The following is a 21,662-nucleotide window of genomic DNA, read 5'->3' as shown; positions in this document are numbered from 1 at the left end:
AATTTGATAATGCAAAATCCTGTTATAGTATATGGAAAAACAGTCTGTCTTCTGCTCCTCTCCCCACTTCAACTAGCGACATTCGCTCTACTTAGCTAACAAGTGTTCTTAGCAGCATAATCTTGTGCTTGTTTATTCAAAACTAAGCCCCACCGAGTTCAGTGGTGCTTCCAAGCAGTCGTACATAGGTGTTTGAGTCGATGTGCTGTGACCCCACGAGTAGCTTTTCTGGGAGCCGGCTGCTCATTTGCCAAAGGAGAAATGCATCATACAGAAAATCTGGAGAATCATCAAAATAGATTGCCTCTGCCGCTCCAGTGAGCACAGCTACCATGCAGCAGAGCAGAGATGCTCACATGGTCCCTCTTTCATTGCGGGGGGGGGGGGGGGGAGGGTAATAACCACTTCCATCTTCACTCACAGAGGCTAGTAGATTGTGCTGCTGAATGTTTGTGCCCTATTGCACGAAGAGTGGCCAAGGAAACACACTGGCCAACTGTTCAACTTGGGAAAATCCTGCAACCCAGTGAAGGGCAGTTTTCTTGTCTTTGTATTCTTTATTTATTCTTATTGTATTTATATACCACCCTCCCTGAAGGCTAAGGGCAGTTTACATGAATCAACAAAATGCTACAGGTAACATCATTCTGGTAACAGTAAGGTGCTAACAACAATAACATTAACATAATAACAACAACAACATTAAAGAAAGGTGAAACTGCAAGAGCCTTAGCTCAGCTCGTGCTGAGACCCAGGGGTTGGGTGGATTTGTTAACAGTCATGGTAGGAGGAGAGGGCTTGGGGGCCAATTGGAAGTGATGGACAGGTCGACCTCAACCAAATGCCTGGTGGAGGAGCTCTCTTTTGCTGGCCCTGTGGAACTGCTTTAGTTCTTGTATCAGCCCTCATCCATTTTACCTTCACAAGAGCTCAAGGTGTAGTTTAGGCTGACAGTGACTGGCCCAAGATTGCCCATGGAGGGCCTATTCATATGCTGAGGAGAACAATGGGTCCTCATTTTGTGTGGCTATCACGTGCTAAGTCGCAGATCTTCTTCACTTCCCTCCCAAGTGGATCGTGAGTGTGGCACATGGGAAGAGGGGGCTTTAGGAGCCCACTCCTCCATCATTTCCATAAATTGAAAAAAATTCACATGTCTACAGGTGTGTCATTCCAGCAGGTAAAATACTTCACTCCCAGGGCTGTTGCTTTTGGTAGGACTGCCCAGTCAGGAAGGCATACTCTTGCCCAGGCATATTCCGCAGTTGTGATCAAAACCAGACACTATGCATTTAGGAATTGAGAACTCACAGTGTGCTTGAGGAGTGGAGGGGAAACACTGAACATAATAGTGAATCAAGATGGCAGAGTGGGGATTTGATCATGGTTCTCTCCAGATGTAGTCTAAGCCAGGGTTCCATGACCTGAGTTTTCTGAGTGGGTGTTAATTAATTTATTATAGATTTTTAAAATGCATTAAACATTTTTCAGGTGATATGACCATGTAAGGTCATGGCGGCCCACCTTTTACCTCCCAAAATGGCCAGTGGTGGGCTTGGAGGGGGTGAGAAAGGGAGTCGACCTGGGTGGGTGTATACACATCTACAATTCCCAACCATATTCTGCACAATTGTGCCACCTCTGGGGGTTCTCAAAACCGGAAGAATGTTTCAGGGGGTTCTCAATGGTAAACAAATTGAGAAAGGCTGCTCTGAGCATTATTCAATACTGCCTTTTCAGTACAGCATTATTCTCTCTGCCTTTCCCCCTCCAGCATATATGTTTAGGCTGTAGATTATTGGGGAGGTTAGATCTGTCTGTGGTGCTGAGTGACGGGGCCAGCATTGTTCCTTCCCTCTGATCCTAGATGCGCATCTTGCAGTTCTTGCTTTCACCATCTTTTTCACCACCTGTGAGTCTGCTGGAAGTAAAATAAATACAGAGATCCTGCATCTTCACAGTGGCTCTGCGCTGTTTCACAAGCAGCACCACAGGGAAAGAAGAAGTGCCATTCTTCCACAGAGAACTTTATGCCCCAGTGACACGGGAGGTGATTCTGAATGTTTGTTTTTATTTATTACTTATAAAGTGCCTTTCTCACTGAGATTCAAGGCAGATTACATAGTATGAGTCAGAACAATCACTAGGCCGAGGAGACGCCTCGCGAACCATCCAATAGGGTTAAGATAGCGAAAATGGGAAGCAAGGCATTCAACAATTGAACAATGCAAGAAATGGTATGGTATTACAGGAACATAAATATAATGCCATGAAAGCAAGATAAAAACATGCATAACGGAGAACAGATATTAGCAACATATTCCACAGTCTCTGTCCTTTTATGAAAACATATTTCTGAACCATATACTGCGTAGAGGAGGAGTTGGTTTTTTATACTCACTGCCCGAAGGAGTCTTAAAGCTGCTTACAATTGCCTTCCCTTCCTCTCCCCACAACAGACACCCTGTGAGGTAGGTGAGGCTGAGAGAGCTCTGACAGGATTGTTCTGTGAAAACAGCTCTATCAGGGCTGTGACGAGCCCAAGGTCACCCAGCTCTCTCTGCATGTGGAGGAAGGGGGAATCAACCCTGGCTCACCAGATTAGAAGCTGCTGCTCTTAACCACCACACTGGCTCAGCCTTGTTATCTACGTAAAAATAACCCTCAGGATGAATTCAGTTTTACATAGTTTGTGGAGCTGCCTTAAACTCATCAGGCAGGCCATTCCACAGGGCAGGGGCCACTACAGGGAACACAGACAGGTTGGCAGCTGTAGAGTGGCCTCTGAAGGCTGTGCTCAGATGGGCAAAGTTGTTGTGGCAGACCACAAGAAGAGAGATGGACTTGTGGGTGGGCCCAAGGCCATGCAGGACTTTGTATGGCCAGCCAGTACCATGAATTGAACCTGGTAGTTAATGGGCAGCCAGTGGAGTGACTGCATTACTATGGCCTGTGTATGCTACCACTTTTGCCCCAAAACAGCAAACAGAATGCACTCCCATCCTCTCCCCCTCCCAAGTACTTTGGGGAAGGAAAAAAAAAGATGACTTCTCTCACACCCACAGGGCTTTTTGTAGGAGGTTGCTGCAACCATGAAGATCCCCGTACAGCAAATTTGGGAGAGAAGCAGGGGCATTTGTCAAAGAAGAGAGAAGCATTTGCTGTGGCTGATCAGACCCCCTGATTTATAGAGGCTTCAGGGCCTGCAGTGTGAATGCCAGAGGCCTCTACAGTCATGGCAGCCCTCAAGGCTATAGTTACCGCTTTCAGGAGCCCTTCTGTGTCCTGTGGGCATTTTCCTTACTTGACATTTACTTGCTTGCTTTTGACTCATTTTTCTCTGCTCACAAGCAGAGTCAAAGCAGTTAAATGCTGACGATAGCAGCCATCCAGTGCCACAGACCTCTTGCTTAACAACAAATCTGCTTGCCATTCAACCTATGAGGCAAGGTGGTACCGAACAGCCCTGCCTTTGATGGTGACTCCCCCCACCTCCCTTTCACTTCCTTTCTGGAGGCAGCTTCCTTTTCAGCATCTGGGGAAGAGAACAGACAAGGTGGGGGGGGGGTAACAGCTTGATATGGCAGCAGTCTTTCCCCGGGCACCTAGCTTTATGATCCTGGGAAGGTCCTCTTCACCCAGTGAATTTAATTTCTGCAAATAAAGGGGTGGAGAAGAACAATTCCGTTCTTTGTTGTCTTTGTTGTTGTTTTGGCTGCTTCTGGGCCTTGTGAGCTGAACTAAACCAAGTCAGTGAGCCTCCTGTGCACAGGGCATGTTGTGCATCTCCTTTGCAAGTGGGACACTGAGCTCTCTGTGGGACAATGCCAGTCCCTCTTTTCCCTGTGGTGCTGTTTGTGAAACTCATTGGAGCCACTGTCGATATTAGTATCACTTTCAGCAGACTCGGGGGAGGTATAAAAGATGGTGAAAACAAAAATTGGAATCTTCTTGATGTATATTCCAAAGGCCTCTATCTACCTGTTCCTAATTAAAATAGACTCCAGGACAGGAGGGCCTGGAGGACAGGAAGGCTTGGAGGATCATTGTCCATGGGGTCGCGATGGGTCGGACACGACTTTGCACCTAACAACAACAAATTAAAATCCTCATCTGTAGACATTTTAAAAAATTCGGCAGACATGTAAAACATGATTTGATATGAGTATGTCCCCAAACTGCCTCTTCTAGTAATGACTTTTCAGTTGTGTTTTAAACTACAGGAGGAACTTCCTTTCACTCTACCACTTGCCACCGCTTCTCTTAAATTCTGGTTTTGGAATAAGAAAGTACCGATACTGCGTTAAACATTTTCCTGACCTCTAGGCAAGTAATTAATGCTAGTAATTGGCTTCTTCTGGAAGGACATGGTTGATGGGAGATAATTAAAATGGTGCACAGTTGGTTCTTAACCTTCAAAGGCTGTGCCTTTGAATACCTCTGCTATTTTTAGGTTTTCTCAGTTTCCTTGAACCTTCTCGTTGGCCAAATGCAGCTCTTAACAGAAGGGCCACCTGGCCCTCTCTAATATGAGAGCCTTGAAACTTAAACTCATATCTGTTTGCTACTAGGCAAATACTCCAGGAAGAAACAGTCCACTCCCTCAGAGCTCATACTAGCACCCTAAACAAGAGTTCATAGTTCCTGAATCTGTGATTGCTTGAGGAGTTTAGCTAGGTTGGATTCATAATAACTTCAGGGTCTTTTTGGTCGTAACAACAAAATATGTCAACATTTCTGTAAAATGTTGCAACCATATTTTTAGTGGCCATTTGCTTTTTGTATCTGTATGAAGCCCAATAATGTTCATGCTTTCTGATCTACGTTTTTTGATTAAGTTATCAAAGTGACCTTGTTTTTTCTATTCATAAGGTGCTTGGAGAGCTAAATTGTTGAGCCAGTTGGCACGTTGGAATTTAGAGAAAGGTCCTGGGTGGAGAGATTATTACTAAATACTTTTTGTGGATTCATTCCCCTTGAAAAATCAATAAACATCACTGCAAATCTCCCTGTTTCTCAGGACCTCTCCACCTTCTTTCTCTTGTTCCACTCTTGGGGCCACATGCCAGCGATTGAGTCCCTTTACCATCCTGAACATCTGTTTGGCAACTGGGTAATTTTGCAAATGTATGCTAAAGTGGCCCCCCATTAAAAGCTGCCCCTCCATCCCAAACGTCAGGCACAAACAATGATAATTGTGGGACAGAAAAGAATAAGAGGAAAGCCAGGAATGCTGGAAATTCTCTTGGTTTTCTCAAAAAGGGGGGGGCAGAGAAGAGACCCCTGAGGAGGAGCCCTTGTTGGGGATTGGGGCAGGCAAGCAAGGACGAGAGTCCGGAGCCCTCTTCCTTTCCATAAGATGAGGAAAGCGTAGCCGCAGGGGGGGGGGGGGAGAAGAACTGGTAAAAGTACTTGTCATGTCAGAGAAAAAGACTTAATGGGCAGCAGTGGGATGAGTGAGGAGGCAACCAGGTGGGGTAACAAGGCCCCAGGTAGTGCATATAACATCCCAGAGGGATCTGGGCAGTGACTTTGTATTCTCCTGCATTTTCCCTTGTCCCTCTGCCCAGGGCTGTGGCCTTTGATGCAGCCACAGTGTGTCATGCGCTGCCAACGGATAGCTATGGGCCCTTGCTTCACCTGTCAGGCCAATTGGTGGGAAGAGGGGTAAGCAAGTAGATACCAGGAAACACGTTGGTGGGTGCCCTAGCACACGAGGGCACCATATGCTAAACTGTTGAGTCCCTGTTTGTACTAGCACACATGCCTACCACACCCAAATCTGTCTTGTTGGTCTCCAAACAGCTGGTGCCCCCCGCAAATCTAATTCACTCCCACCTTGCCCTGTCCATTTTCTACAGCACTGAAATAAATCTCCAAATGAGTGGAATGACAAAGTGACTTTGCCCTGGGAGAAATTCTCCTAGTTTTTCCTGAGTATATCCTTCCTTCTGTGATGTAATGAATTTTAACATTCTTTTCTCAACATTACATCTTTTTTATCAGTCTCTTTTCCTCTTAGCTGACACACTTTGTAAACTCAGAAAACATCGAACTCCAAATTGAGACTTATCTTACCGAGGTTTCAAGTTACTGTGTTTTCAATGTTTAGAAGAATAAAGAATAAAACCATCTGACTAGAAGAAACAATTGCCCGTTTACTCACAAAAACCAGATTAAGGTTAGGGAAGTTTTGAGGCTGCAGTGGTTTCTAGCTGACTGCTGTAAAATGTTTGAAAAATATGTTCTACCACAGAATGAAAGCGTTTGGAGAATATTTGGTTGGAGCCAATCAAAAATTATGGGAGCGAGCTGCCATGGATATCTGTGAGCACAAAGGAGATGAGTAACACTTGGTAATGGGTTGGAACTTATGGATTTGTTCTGCTAAAGGCTGTACCTTAATCTGCCACGTGTCTTTGCATCAGGGTAAGGCGACTTGCACTGGAAGAAGGTTCTGTTATTAGAAGAATGAATCCATAGGATCCAACCCATTCAAATTAGAAAAGTGATTTTTTAATAAAGGGGGTGGTATGTTCTGGAAGCTCGGGGGGGGGGGAGAAAGCTGTACTTCTGTGGTTACTGTTCAGTGGAGCTTGGGCTGCTCATTTGTACTGGCGGGGTGTAGGGCTGGGCTCCTCTCCAAACATGTCCTGAAGTTTTGACAAAGATGAAACCAAGGAACTGGCTTGTGGACTGCAAACTGGAACTTGCTTATGCACAAAATCAAGGGACAGAAGATACAGTCTAGCTATAGGCTTAGATTTGGTTACATGGAAACTGATTGCTTATGTAATACCTTGCGTAATGCCTAATGGTATCCTCCAAATCTCTTATAATGCCCAGAAATTGCTTTTGTCTTGCACAAACAGAAAAGCAGTGTGGGGTACACTAGTTTTTCCCCATACCATCACCAAGGACCCTACCATATGCAGAAGTCTTCTGGTAGAGCCAAGCCACAGAATACACCCAGTCATATTTCATCAGTTTAAAGATAATCTCACTGACTAACATCCCTGTGTCTTTTAATTTATAGATGTGATGCCGATCCATCAGCACTAGCCAAGTATGTTCTTGCTTTGGTGAAGAAGGATAAAAGTGAGAAAGAACTGAAAGCATTGTGCGTTGATCAGCTGGATGTGTTTCTTCAGAAAGGTAAGATCTTGTAATTGAAAGCTTTGGTGAGTTCTGTTTCAATAGCGTTTCTGAATTCCCGCTCAGTTCAGGATTCAGTGCATTTGATTTTACTGGTATCTTTGATTGAGCTCCTTCACATTAAGTAGAACACAAGGTATCATGTGGCATTTTTGCTGCATAGAAATAGAAGCGTTAACGCACATCCTTCCCTCACCCCCCAAAAAAATTACTCATATTTAATGCTATTGTAGAACTAGCGGTCCCTGTGAGTTTCTCTTGAAACTCATAATCTGTTCTGTGTAGTCCTTAGATTGCTGAGTGCGGAAAAATAATTCTGCAAATGTTACCTAGATTGTACTTATTGCCTCCTTTCCCATACTCTGCCCCATATCCTTCCCCCATGACAACTGAAGAGCCTGTTCCAGCAATTTAGCTTGAATATTTCATTATTGGTATGGCTGGACCTGTTCCTTGAGTTTCTTTAAATACCACCGTCTACAGTGCACAGTGTTCTCCACACCACCTTTCTGACCCTTAATGTTCTTTGGTACTTGTGATGGCACTGTGATAATGGTGGGGAGGTGGCAGACTCAGCACAGCGAATACTGTTTGTCTTCTCTCTGGTTGCTACTAGTTGCGTGCAAGCCAGTGTCACAGCTGTTGTGAAGGAATCTGAGCATCCTCGCAGCGCTAAACAGAAGAGTTATTTCTCAAAAGCTAACCTGTGTACCCTTTTGGTCAATGTTTCAGAGACCCAGATATTTGTAGAAAAACTTTTTGACGCCGTGAATACAAAGAGCTATCTACCTCCACCAGAACAGCCGTCGTCAGGAAGCCTGAAATCAGATTTCTTTCAGCATCAAGAAAAAGAATCGAAAAAGGAGGAGGTAGTGCCAGTGCCTGACACCTGTTGTTTTGTTTTGTATATTTGCTCTGCCCTATCGATAGAAACAGCATCTAAATGTCACTTGCGTAAAAGAGGCCATGATACTCTTTGCCGCAAGGTAATCTATTGTAGCAAATCTTTTTAAAAGTCAAGTGAGACCTTAAAAATTGTCAGCATTTATTTCAGTATGAGCTTTTGGGAGTCACAGCTCACTTCTTCAGGTTTCTTGACAGCTTGCTCTTGGAAGATCTGATTGGTGGATCCTGTATCATATTTCATAGGAGATGGATACTGGAGATAAAAAGGGTTAGAAGGGCTGTACTGTAACACTTTGTAAAGAATATATTTATTTAGAATGTGTACTCCTGTCACAGGATTCCCCACCCCCTAATAATGTAATAAATACTTTCTGCATTGTGCCTGCATTCTATATCATGTCTGTGTTTGTTCAGATTTCTCAAATCCAGTGGTTCTCAACCTTGGGGTCCCAACCCCAAGTGGGGTTGCCTGGCCCCTTCTGTGAGGTTGCCAGGACAGGTTGGTGGTGGCAGTGGTGGAGCCATGGCACTGGCTGCCTCCACATCGTTGGGCGCTTGCACGCGCACACCACCGCCACAGTTGGGGTTGCGGCATTACGGTGGTTGAGAACTGCTGCTCTAATCCTAGTACATTGCTTATTACATGACTCAGCATACTAATAGCATTGGTTTACGCTGTGCAGTCTCCATTGATTCTCAGTGAGAAAGGCGGCCTATAAATTATAGTAAATAAAATGAATAAATAAGCTCCTAGCAGGCTGAACTTACAAGGAGCCAGTACTCATTCGTGTAAGAGTTACGTAGACAGCTAGTAGTAAGAGCAGACCAAAGCAAAAGTGTGACAGACTACTTTCTTCTCAGGTATTATTTAATGACGTCTTCATGGCAAGGATGAGAAGATGGGATTGCTCAGGGCTTGAAGCTGTGTTATCTTACAGACAAGTCTCACAGTTGCTTCAGTTTGAGCTGGCTACTGGAAGAGGTTTTCTGTACTGTAGGCCTCAGCTTGATTTTCATCTTTTATTTTCAAGGCAATTAAGGAAGAAGAGAGAGAGAAGAAGTTTTCTCGAAGGCTGAATCATAGCCCGCCTCAATCAAGTTCAAGATACCGAGAAACCAGGTAGCCATGCGTTCTCATTCTTGCCTTAAATGCATCAGCAGAGCAATGAGCAAGCAGATTATATAAGACTAAATAGATTTTTTTTGGGGGGGGGGAGGTTGTTGCAGTGTGTATGGTGCTTCCCCCCTCTTTATTTAAAACATTAAATTTCCAGCAAAAAATGAAGATAAGTAATAATTACGTAATACATCAGTGTTGTGCTTTTCTCATTTTGTAGTTAAAATCTATCTTACTGAAAATGAATTAAATAATTGTGTAGTACAAAATAACCATCAACAGGTATTTTTATCTGATCAGCATATCTGCATCATCATCGGTGGTTTTCCCCACCTGCTTGAATTTGACTGTATAGGACGGAAGTTTTAAAACGATAGTGACTGAGTTGTGAAAGGAAGAATCAGTATATGCTTTCTGTTGGGGCAATTGATAGTGAAGCAAATACTTCCTTATAGAAGATCTTATGCAAGAGCCAGCTTGATACAGTGGTTAAGAGCAGCGGCTTCTAATCTGGCAAGCTCGATTTGATTTCCTGCTCCCCCACATGCAGCCAGCTGGGTGACCTTGGGCTCATTACAGCACTAATAGAGTTGTTCTGACCAAGCAGTAATATCAGGGCTTTCTCAGCCTCACCTACCTCACAGGGTGTCTGTTGTGGGGAGAGGAAGAGAAGGCGACTGTAAGCCGCTTTAATACTCCAGACAGAGAAAAGTGGCCTATCAAAATCAACTCCTCTTCTAACTTCTACTTGTGGACCCAGATACCACACATACTAAGGTGATGCTGAAATATAGCGGATGTATGTGTGCAAGGCGCATGAACATTGCCTGCAACTATGATTTCAGCACAGAGAGCTTAGAGGGCAGAGCTGGGCCTGGGGCAGCCAATACGATGTGGGTTGCGTTCAGCCCTTCATTGAGCCCTATATGCAAGCGTGTTGGTTTGTTTGTTTTGCTGAGTGTGTGCCCAGCTTTTTCCCCACAAAGGTTTACATTTTTGTCGTGACACCCCTTTGGGACTTATTGCGGCTTGTATAACAAAACATTTAGAAGCAGGGATGAAAGAAAGAAAGACGAGCGTTCTCGCAAGAGAGAATACGATCGCAATCCCCCCCGAAGAGAGTCCTATAGAGACCGCTACAACAGAAGACGGGGCCGCAGTCGCAGCTACAGCAGGAGTCGCAGTAGAAGCTGGAGCAAGGAACGGTTGCGGGATCGAGACCGAGACAGGAGCAGGAGTCGCAGCAGAAGTAGAACAAGAAGCAGAGGTAATTTTTTTGTTTTGTTTTGTTTTGGGGGGGGGGTCTTTATTCTGCTGGCTTTTGATACTTAAAAGCAAAGCTATTGTATCTCTTTGACTAATTCGCATATTCATCATGGTGCGCCAGCCATTAATTAATTAATTAATTAATTAATTAATTAATTAGAGGAAATTGTCCAGCTTCTTTAGTCTTTGTCATTTCACTTTTGTTACTCTGTACCTCCCCCCCCCCCCCAATATACCTCCTTTGCAGAAAGGGATCTGGGGAAGCCTAAATATGACTTGGACAGAACAGAGCCACTGGAAAATAACTATACGCCTGTTTCTTCCGTAACAAACATTTCGTCCGGCCACTACCCTGTCCCTACCTTAAGCAGCACTATAACAGTCATAGCTCCTGTTCATCACGGAAATAACACTACCGAAAGTTGGTCAGAGTTTCATGAAGAACAGATGGACCACAACTCCTACGGAAGACCTCCGCTGCCAAAGAAGCGTTGCAGAGACTACGATGGTAAGTCTCGGGGATGAAACCCCAACATTCCAGTTTCATGATAACACAAAGTTCATGGTGTCATTGCAGGCATCAGTCACTAAATACATCAGTTTGTTTCCTGTTCTGGTCAGTCCATTTCATCATGCAACTGTAGCTGAAATGGCAGCTTTTTTTTTTGCTTACTTAGAGAATCAGATGCATTAATGCATGGTTCTAGTGTAACAAGGCAGTTTGCCATTCTTTGAATGAGCCTGGAGAATTTTCGATCTAGTTTATTGTTTCATCTTTTACTGCAGACAATAGCTTTCCTTTAACGCCAGGCCAGCAGATTATTATTCCTTTTTTTAATTGGAATATTTCTATTCTTCCCTTGCATTTAAAGCTAAACTTTCAAGGGGCCTCACATCACTATTATGAGAAAATTGGAAAACGTCTTAATGCAAGGAAGATTAAAAGGCAAACTGTCATCCCGGTTAAATATCTAATTTTAAAAGGCCTTTTAAAAGTCCTGTGGGATGTTCTATATTGAGAAGGTTATACATGGTCGCTGGGGAAAGGAGTTTCAAAAACTAAGAGTGGCCACTGAGAAGGCCAACATGCTGTATCATACCACCATAATTCTAGGTTCCAACAGCAGAGCCGCCTTGGACAATCTAAAACAGGTATTCTGCAATGACCAGTGTATTCTTTGGCATCTTCTGTAGCAGGTTCACTCCGTTCTAGAAGTTTAGACATCAGAGAGACCCATGATAAACTCATTGGGAAATTCCCCCACTGCAGCTGTCACTGGGGCAACTGGGGCTCCCAGTCACCCTGCCCCCCAATATTGCCTCTGGGCCTGGTGCAGCTCCTGATCTCTGCTGCCTTTCCTCCCCTAGTCACCACACCTTTCACTGGGGGTCACAGGGACTCCCAGCCACCCCTCACCATTGCCCTTGCAGTTTCCCCCCAATCGCCAGAGCCATTGCCCAAGCTGTCATGGCCTCCAGCCACCTTACAAGTGCCCTTCCTGCCACCTCTACCAGGCCTGTACGTCTCCTGGCCTCCATTGCCAGACCCGCCAGTGTTCCTATGACCCCCCCCCGGAACATCTGGAGGAGGAGATATATGCATTTTGTGCACATCCACAGACCATCCTTCTACGAGGAGTGGAATTTAACCCCATGTATTTTAGATGGTTCCACAAACCTGGATAATCACCCAAGCTTGCTGATATCTGTTTTTAGTCAGTATAGTTCTGGTCCACAGATTTAGTTTACATGGCCATACGTTGTCATATATACTGATTGAGAGGTCTCTGATATTTTCGACTGAAACACATGAAATCAGTATTGTGGACGGTAAAGTGAAGCACTTAAAGGCAGAGAGCAAGAATTACTTTTTTGTTTTGTTTTGCAATAGGCTTGATAATAAGTTGTAAATTAGCCATGTAGGAAAGTGTTGCCTTGCTCCAGTTACAGCTGGCTGTCCCGGGACCGTTTTGTTTTTTCAGAAAAAGGCTTCTGCATGAGAGGAGACATGTGTCCTTTTGATCACGGAAGCGACCCCGTCGTCGTAGAGGATGTGAACCTTCCAGGCATACTGCCTTTTCCAGCACAGCCCCCAGTTGTTGAAGGACCACCTCCTCCAGGACTCCCTCCACCGCCCCCTATTCTCACTCCTCCTCCTGTAAACCTGAGACCTCCAGTTCCACCCCCAGGCCCTTTACCACCTAGCCTCCCACCTGTTACTGGTAGGATGCATCTCTCTTATTTTTTTTCTTTTAAAAGCACATAAATAATATTATATTGCTATATATTGGAATTCCATAATGTGCATGAAAGCTGTAAGTCTTATTCTGTGTCTGGCTACAGATTTTTTTTTCTCTGTTGTTCTAATGCAGAATATTTTAAGTGTGTTTTAAGTTTTGTTCACCCAGTGGGACTTTGGGATGCTTTATAGCTCTTGCAGGCCAGTAATAACTGCCTGGTAAGCTAAAGTTGATTAAACTGGTATGCACTCCATAATAAAACTGCAGCAACAAGTCAATAAAACCATAATAAATAATAACATGAATCAAAATATAAAATAGTTCAGCTAAAAGCTTTCTGAAATAAAATAGCTTTCGTGTACTTCCCAGTAGAAGATAAGTCAAATTTTAGGGTGCTGCCAGAGACTATGGATCTTAAAGCAGCCTTATAATTTGGACCTTTACAGAGAGCTTTCCCTGAAGGTTTTGAAGAAGGGGTACATTTTCAGGCATACAAGGACCATACCGTGTAGTACGTTCAAGTCAAAAAGCCTGCACTTTGAATTGAGCTGGAAACCAAATGGCTTCCATTTTAGGGTCAGTATTATAGGTTCATTGTAGCCTGCTTGGCTGCAGATTTGAAGTTGCTATCATTCCTGAACAGCGCAGCCCTGTGTGGAGTCATTAGAAATAGTCTAATATGGACACTACCAAGGTATGAGTTGTGAGAAGCAAAGCTTGATTATCCAAGAGAACATACTAGGTCAAGCTAGAAAAAGGCTCCACCCTGGCCCTGCCTACCTACTCTGAAGCTCCACTTCAGAGGAATCTAGGAATGTCTGACTCTGCCTATATAACCTGTGTAGCTCTTCCACCAGATCTATGGTTGAGGCCAGGGTGAAGAGAAGATCTGTGCCCCCCAAAAAAGTGGAGTAAGGAGGGAAGGTATTCCACCATATTCTATCAATGGTAACCAGCTGTTTTCCCCTGGTCCCCAGTGGGGGTAGGCGGAGAGTTGGTTTGCCATCATGTTCTTGCTGGATTGTATTTTTTAACTCCTGTGTTTTAGGGGGTTGTATTTTATCTATTTTATTTTGTAACCCACCACGAGCCGGCTTTGCCGAGAGTGGCGGGCAATAAATTCAAATTTATTATTATTATATTTATTAGATAGATAAAGATATGCCTGCCTCCAGAAGAAGGATAGGTCAAATGAAAAATGGCCTGTTTGCCCCAGCCTTTTTTTTTTGAACTTTCATTAGGGTTTTGAAAATGCCCTACTTTTTAGTGTGCTTCGTTTCTTTCAATGGAGTGTCACTATTGATAGTTTAGACAGTAATTTTGGCAGCTTTGTGCATCATATATTTGCCAAATAAAATGGGCTAAAATAACCAGGGGGAAATGTCCTCAGATCCGGAGGCATGGACGTAGGCTGTTTTGCTTGGGTTATGGTGCTTGAGTTAGTAGCATCTGTTGCTGAATGGGGAAGAATTGGGTGATCTGATATAGAAGGACTAAATACTTCACTTGTGATTAGAGACCTAAGACATGCAATTTGAATGCTGAGGATCGCCTTAAGTTCTAAACCCGTGCAGGAGGAAATTGAAAGCCTGGTAATGAAATCTTCCATTCCATGCTGTCTTTCCAAATGTTTCTGAAGATGGGGGTCCCCAGCATGTTGCTCCAAGATACTGTGGTGCCTGGCAAGTGCTTTCAGAAAGTGGGAGGGCCAGATGAAAGCTTTGCCCAGCAAGGGATTTGATTGGCTGTGAAGCTTTTAAAAAATGGGATGCCAACGATAGCCCAAGGATATTTGCTGTGTGACTGAAAGTAAGCCATCGTAGCAACTCTGTGGTTGGCTCCTCCACCATTTTGTGGCTGTGCCCACCACACTGTGTCAGGGTTCTGAATGTGCCCACAGGCTCAAAAAGACTTGGGGCCCCCTGAACCAGAACATTCTTACAGCCAAGATCTAACAGGATTATGCTCCTTCTTCCATGTTTGGTTGGGTGGCTTTGCCCTTAATAACTCATTGTGTCTGTGCTCGACAGGACCACCACCGCCACTTCCACCTTTACAGCCCTCTGGTATGGATGCGCCCCCAAATTCTGCAACCAGTTCAGTTCCTACAGTTGTAACAACGGGTATTCATCACCAGCCACCACCTGCTCCGCCCTCTCTCTTTACAGGTGCGACACTGGCATTTCCCCCCACCCATGATCATTGTATCTGTATAGAATTTTGTGTGTAATGCACCGTATCATGCAGGGTAAACTTAATTTTATAACATAACAAATGGGGCACCCGTGAAATTGGCAGGGCGAGGGAGATCCCATATTTCCCTCCCATCACTTAACTGTAAAGGCTCCAAGCCCCACCACTTAACACTGAGCCCGCCAGCGTCTCCTGCTGTCATTCTTGGTCCTGGAGCAGCTGCCAGAGACGTCTTCTCCTGATCCTGGGCCCCCAGTGGGTGCTGGCATTCTCTGCTGTAACTGGGCCTGTCAGAATTGGAGGGATCATCTCCCCCCTACTTCTTTGCTGGACCCAGCTTCCATAAGGCCCAACAGGGCTCCTGGGCTACACTACCACTGCCAAGTTCAGCATGCCTCCCAGGCTGCAGTGCCACCACCAGTGTGGGCCCAATGTGATTCTTGGGCTGAGCCACTGCTGGCCCCAGCATGGCTCCCAATCTCCTCTTCATAGGTGCCAGAGGTAGGTGCTTTTGTACTTCAGTTTAAGATGTCAGTTTTTCCTGCACACTTAGGGAATAGATATATGGCTGAAGCTTTTAAGAGTAACTTTATTTTCACAAGCAAAACTACCATGAAACTATTTTTATGAGCATGGTGTTGGGTATAGTTTGATGATCAGATATTCTTAAATGGCGGTCTTCCTGTGGCAGACCTCTTTTTGAAATTTGGAAGTTCCAAAAGGTGTTTTGGATATTGAATAGGAATCAACTCCCCCCCCCCACACACACACAATGGAAAACTATAGTGAATAAATGCATACTTCTTACCAAGTTGTCTGTTGACCTGGACCAGATTTTTCCACAGTGGAAAGAATATTTTGTTATATATCAATTGATTTGGTTTCATGAATATTAAAGACATGTATAGTTGTTTGCTTTTCCTCTAAGCATACAACTAATTTGGGTTTGGGATTATTTTAAATATTCGTTAACTAGATATTTTCTTTTTTATCAGAAACCTATGACACAGATGGCTATAATCCTGAAGCACCAAGTATAACCAGCACTTCACGACCCATGTATAGACACAGAGTGCATGCCCAAAGACCAAATTTGATAGGACTTACATCGGGTGATATGGACCTGCCACCCAGAGGTATAGTGAAAGACACCTTAATTGTGGCCTTAGACTGTGCTACTTTTGAAACAAGAGCTGATTCCTACATTAGAAGCATGTTATTAATGCTCATTTGTCACGTTGGTAAGCTGAGCACCAGATCTTTGCCAGGTTTTATTGACTAGTTAGACTGCATGGAAATCTCGTTAGGAAACCAATTATACTCTACCCCAGCTGTCCGCAACCCCTGGTCCGGAGACTGGTCTCGGTCCATGGATCAGTCGTTACCGTACCGCAGCTCCTCCTCGTCTCCCCAGCTGCTGCTTTGGGGGCTGCCCTGACATTCTGCCGCCAGCTCACCTTTGGTGGTCTTTGGCGGCCGCCGTGGCTGGGGCTCTCCCTCGGCGTGGCACTGCGCAGCTGCTGCTGGCAGTGCCCCCCTGGGGGCGGGGGGAAGTCAGGTGCGCCGATGGGAAAGTAAGTGGAGCAGGGGCTCAGACGGTGGCAGCAACGTCCCTTTGCAAAAGACTACCCCCAACTTGGGCCTCAGTAAAATTGTCAAGTGTTGACCGGTCCCCGTTGATAAAAAAGTTGGGGACCACTGCTCTACCCTACCACTGTGTTCTGCTGATTTCTCCCTTGGCTCCAGAGCCTTCCTCCAGCACAAGAAGCTCTTCCGCCAGTGGGAGATCATCTTGCACCAGAAGAATCCACCTTGTATTGGAATTGCTGGGCAGGGTGGGCAGGACGCAGCCCATTGCTGATCCTTCTTTTTCAAAAGTGGCACTTCCATTGCAGAACTGCCCCACCTCTCTGAGAACACATAAAAAACAAACAAAAGCCTGTAAATGTTTACAGACATCTGGTTAAAATGCTTATTTCAGAAGTCCTCCAAAGGTCTCAGCTAAATACTGTTTTATTAACGGTGGAATCTTTTAGTACCATGGCATTGGTTATAACCGTTTGGTATTTGTGTTGATTTTTGTCATTTTGTGTCATTTCCAAGCTGCTCGTGGGAGTGCTTTCGATACTGAAAGGCAGGGTTTAAAAAAGCAAAGACTTCATATGCATGTTTAGAGAAAATAGGCCGTGGGTGTGTAAATAGCTGTTTGCTGATGCAAGAAAGTACTTTGTACTGACAAAGTGAGCTTATCTTCTTCAGAAACAGGAAATAACTGATTTTTTAAAAAATCTCTTTTGGTCTTGCTTTTGCTTCTGTGGTGGCCGATGCTAGACTGACCTCACCGTTTGCTTTTAATATTATTCTGTCCCCATTCTGGAAAGGGATAAATGGTCAACAGTGCTTAAGGACTACCCCAAGGTCACCCTTTCAGGGCGCTTCTAGGTTGGGTTTTGATGGCCACCATTAAGGCTTCCTGTGGCATTTCCTGCATGGATCGTTTCCCCATCAGTTCATAACAAAAGCACCTACAGTGTCATGTCAAGTGTGCTCCCTTGGTTAAAAGAGACAGTGAGACCCTTACTTGGTCCCTCATTGTGGTGGAGCACTTCCCGTTCAATAGACCTTCACTAATAGAATCCTTTCGTAATCAAGCTGTCCGCTTAAGTAATCAGTCTAGTACTGCAGTTGCCTGTTACGCTATCGTTCTGTCAGTCCTGATCCTCATTGCAGCATTTCAGTGACAGTTTGTTGTTATATGGCAGGGGTAGTGAATTTGCGGCCCTCCAGATGTCCATGAACTACAATTCCCATGAGCCCCTGCCAGCGAATGCTGGCAGGAGCTCATGGGAATTGTAGTCCATGGACATCTGGAGGGCCGCAGTTTGAATACCCCTGTTATATGGTATGGCATAAAAACAAACACGGTAGTTGCGTCAGGATGTTGCAAAGACTCCTGTAAAATTTTGAACGTTACATCTGCATTGAGGCTTCTGTGACACGTACACAGTCCTCCCCACCCCTTGTCTATTTTTCCCACCTGAAAAAAAATTGGAAAATATCAAAGGAATCCCTCTCAGGCTTCAAGTCATAAGCCATCTGCTAAGTATCTAGAGTTGAAAAGAAATGTTGCTTTCTGGGCAGCGTATTCTGCAGTTTCCCTGTGGGGGTTTCTTGCACTTCTTTTTTTGAAGCATCTGTTTTTGGTAGCTGTTGGAGACCGACGCTGAACCTAAGGGGCCTTGGGTTTGAAGGCGTGCAGCACTTAGCGCGTTCCCCAAAAAATGCAGTCAGCCGGCTGATGGTAATAAGGAGAGAAACGTCTACTATAAAATGCACAAACATCCTTTAAAAATTAATCTGTATCTTTTTTGTCTTCCACACACGCAGAAAAGCCTCCTAACAAAAGCAGCATGAGGATAGTGGTGGATTCTGAGTCCCGAAAAAGAACTATTGGGGCAGGGGAGGGGGTTCCAGCAAAGAAGAATTGGTTTGACAAGTGAGTAGTTTCTGTTAACTGTATGATAATGCATTAGCTGTGTTAATGGGCTTAAAAGAGAGCCAGCTTGGTGTAGTGGTTAGGAGTGCGGACTTCTAATCTGGGGAGCTGGATTTGAATCTGCGCTCCCTCACATGCAACCAGCTGGGTGACCTTGGGCTTACTACCGCAGTGATAGAACTGTTCTGTCTGAGCAGTGATATCAGGGCTCTCTCAGTCTCCCCTCCCTCACAGGGTGTCTGTTGTGGGGGGAGGAAAGGGAAGGCAACTGTAAGCCTCTTTGAGACTCCTTCGGGTAGAGAAAAGTGGCATATAAGAACCAACTCTTCTTCTCCTATGCTCAGACCTCCTATGAGACTCAGGTTTTTCCAGTTAAAATCCCTTATCTTCCCCACAACATCAAGAGTGGAAAACAGGTTGCGTAATGTAGCGGTCCCCAACCTTCTTGTAGTCGGGGACCGCCTCCGAGGGTGGGAGAGAGCCGGCTAACGCGCATGCGCAGAACAGCCACACGTCTGCGTTTTCGCCAGCAGGGGGCGCAAACACGCATGCACGGCGGCTCCGCGCGTGCGCGTTTGCGTCACTGGCGTGCCAGCGGCCGCACCTGCCTCTTTCCCCCCTCTCGCTGCGGGGGGGGGAAGGGAGGCGCGGCCGCTGGCGGCCCGGTACCATGGCCTTAGCGGCCTGGTATCGGGCCGGGGACCGGGGGTTGAAGACCCCTGGCGTAATGCATGTTGATATCATGCAGGGACGTCATAACAGTCACCGTCTTCTATATTTAATAGAATGGACCTCTGAGTTTGGTTGCCATATCACTGCTTGGTGCCCTTCGAGATGGGGGCATGACATGCATTCATTCATCATTTTTATTAATGAGAAAGTATTAATAGTTTTCACTGTAGGGCTGTTGTCGGAGTTTGATCACAGCACAAAGTTTGTAGTAAATTAGCATGCAAAATCCCTGGCTTGCCTTTATGAAGTAACCAAGCTACATTAACATTTAAGATGCTATTCATGGAGGCATGAATTAAGGATGCTTATGATTTGTGATAGAAAGATGTAGCGAAAGTTTACAGAAATGCATACTTATAAAGTGAGAATTTGGATAGGCCAAAGCTATAACTTACAGGGGTGCATGATAACCCCAGTGTCATCCTTCCCTTAGATTCAGCATTTTCTCTCAGTTTTTCTCTTCTTTTCTTACAAAGTGGCCCCTTGATCTATTTTCTTTCCTGAGGATCTGTGGCTGCCAAACCTGCCACTTTATTGTAAATAATGCTGGCTTAGCCAGGGAACCTGAGACAAGATTACCCTCTTAATTTAAGTTTAATAGCGCATAAGTGGCTTTATAAGGTTCAAAAACAAACAAAATATTTCATTCAACAAAGAGGGAGAAAGGTCAAGTGAAAGCGGGTAACATGTCTGAAGGAGTTCTTATTGAACTATGAAGTAACAATGTTTTCACAAAATGCAGTTCGTATGTTTCCAGCATGTGAGATTTGTTAAGCTTTGCACAAAGTCTTAGAAGTTCACTATCTTGATTTCAACTGACTCTTCAGGTTTCAGAAGTCAAGGATACACTGCCCAGCATCCTTCTCTGAGCACACCAGGGATCACTCCACTCTTTAGAGCTGTCTCTCTTTCAGCTGGGCAGGAAATATCTTCCCTTTTGGTTACAAGAGTCCCTCGTTGGAATGAATGAGAAAATGAAAGCACTGCACAGCCAAACCTTAAGGAGTCTATTGGAACCATGAATCTTGAAGAATTCTTTCTCTTACTATGCCATTGTGGGAATAGCATGGAATCAATTATATCCCTCTGCAAACCAATTTATAATTTTAGTTCATCTTTATTCCTTACATAACAGTTAGCATTTTCATAGTATGATGCTTCAATTAAAACAAACAAACAAACCTGTTACAGCTTTAGTCATAGAAATTTTAAGATTCAATTGTGAATATTATGTAAATGTTATGATCCAAAATGGGGTGTCAATTCTACCCCAAGAGTGTTGTCTTTGGGATTAACAGTTAGCATGGTAGAGTACTGCTGACCCCAGTAGTTCTTGTGTTGAAATCTTATTTCTTTAACAAACAGTAAAGGTTACTTTGTTTAGAAGTTCAGCCGGAGTTGCATATAGTTTTTAAAGTGGTAGTCCTGTGAGGGAGTTGCTTAGAAGAATGCCAGGAGCGTGCATTCAATTAATTTGAGCCAGAAAACTTCAACTGGATTTTGGTTTTGGTATTTTTCCAGCTACCAAAATGAACAAGCCTGAGAATCCCACCAGATAGCAAAAGTTAAGGCATTTAAAGAGACCGAGATCCCTTTAAATGCTTCAGAGTCAGAGTTCCCTTGGCTTGGAGACTCCAAGCTGCTTGGAATGAACTCTTAGTCGTGAAGTCTTGGAATGAACTCTGAATCAAAGACGTTTAAAGGGAATCTCAGTCCTTTTAAATGCCTCAGACTCCTGGGGCCTAAAAAAACTTATGGGGCCTAAAAATATAGTCAATCACAAATATTTACCGAATTTGAATACTATATTGGAATTGGGGAATATTGATAATTTTATTTATTTATTTATTTATCATACTTCTATACCGCCCTCCCCGGAGGTTCAGGGCGGTTTTCAAAGTCATTGTATACAAACCTGAAAAAATACTTTGCTTGGGGGGTTTTCACCCACCCCTAAAGAATGTATTTGTTTGCACGGATGTTGTATGGGTCTCCCCCTGACAGGCACTGAGGTACATTTATTGGTATTCATTGACTAGTTGGTTATTGTTCTTGATAGTATTTGGTATGACTATGTATGCTGCTCCTTCTCTGGCTCCAACTCTGTTTGAAAATGTGTTAAAATTCGTTCCGTACGCCTGATTTCTTTGTGCCAGAAATTAATCATTGCTTTGTAGATGAATGTACAACCTCTTTGTTTGCTCAAAGACAATCCGCTCATCATTGTGTTGCAGGCAAAACTTTAACAGAACCAACAGTCCAGCTTTCCAGAAGAAGGTGCAATTTGGGAATGAAAATACCAAACTTGAATTGAGGAAAGTTCCTCCAGAACTTAACAACATCAGCAAACTCAATGAGCACTTCAGCAAATTTGGGAACTTAGTAAATTTGCAGGTAGGTGAGACCTCTGACAGCTTCTCATGATTAATGTTGCTTCTCTAGGGGGAACTTGGAATGTAAGAGGGGTTTTTCATAAGCAAGGCTTGCATCTTTTTGTCAGCATATCCCTCTCTTGATAGCCGTTCTTATTTGCGTTTGTCCTTTTTAAAGCTTCCTA

The 21,662-nt window shown here is 44.3% G+C and overlaps 1 protein-coding gene across 2 annotated transcripts in view; it reads left to right on the top strand.

Annotated features, from left to right (window-relative positions):
• RBM26 (RNA binding motif protein 26) overlaps positions 1-21,662 on the top strand; it is a 55,625-nt gene that overhangs the window by 11,792 nt on the left and 22,171 nt on the right. For both annotated transcript variants that reach the window (XM_077343866.1, XM_077343865.1), the window contains exons 2-11: positions 7,037-7,155; positions 7,888-8,024; positions 9,093-9,181; positions 10,228-10,445; positions 10,692-10,952; positions 12,427-12,666; positions 14,715-14,852; positions 15,873-16,013; positions 18,265-18,373; positions 21,340-21,499. In XM_077343866.1, coding sequence (XP_077199981.1) covers positions 7,037-7,155; positions 7,888-8,024; positions 9,093-9,181; positions 10,228-10,445; positions 10,692-10,952; positions 12,427-12,666; positions 14,715-14,852; positions 15,873-16,013; positions 18,265-18,373; positions 21,340-21,499 — 1,612 coding nt within the window. The remainder of the gene's footprint in view (positions 1-7,036; positions 7,156-7,887; positions 8,025-9,092; positions 9,182-10,227; positions 10,446-10,691; positions 10,953-12,426; positions 12,667-14,714; positions 14,853-15,872; positions 16,014-18,264; positions 18,374-21,339; positions 21,500-21,662) is intronic.

The sequence above is a fragment of the Paroedura picta genome, chromosome 6, assembly GCF_049243985.1.
Source record: "Paroedura picta isolate Pp20150507F chromosome 6, Ppicta_v3.0, whole genome shotgun sequence".
Taxonomy (NCBI): Eukaryota; Metazoa; Chordata; class Lepidosauria; order Squamata; family Gekkonidae; genus Paroedura; species Paroedura picta.
This window is presented reverse-complemented; position numbering and strand designations above follow the sequence as displayed.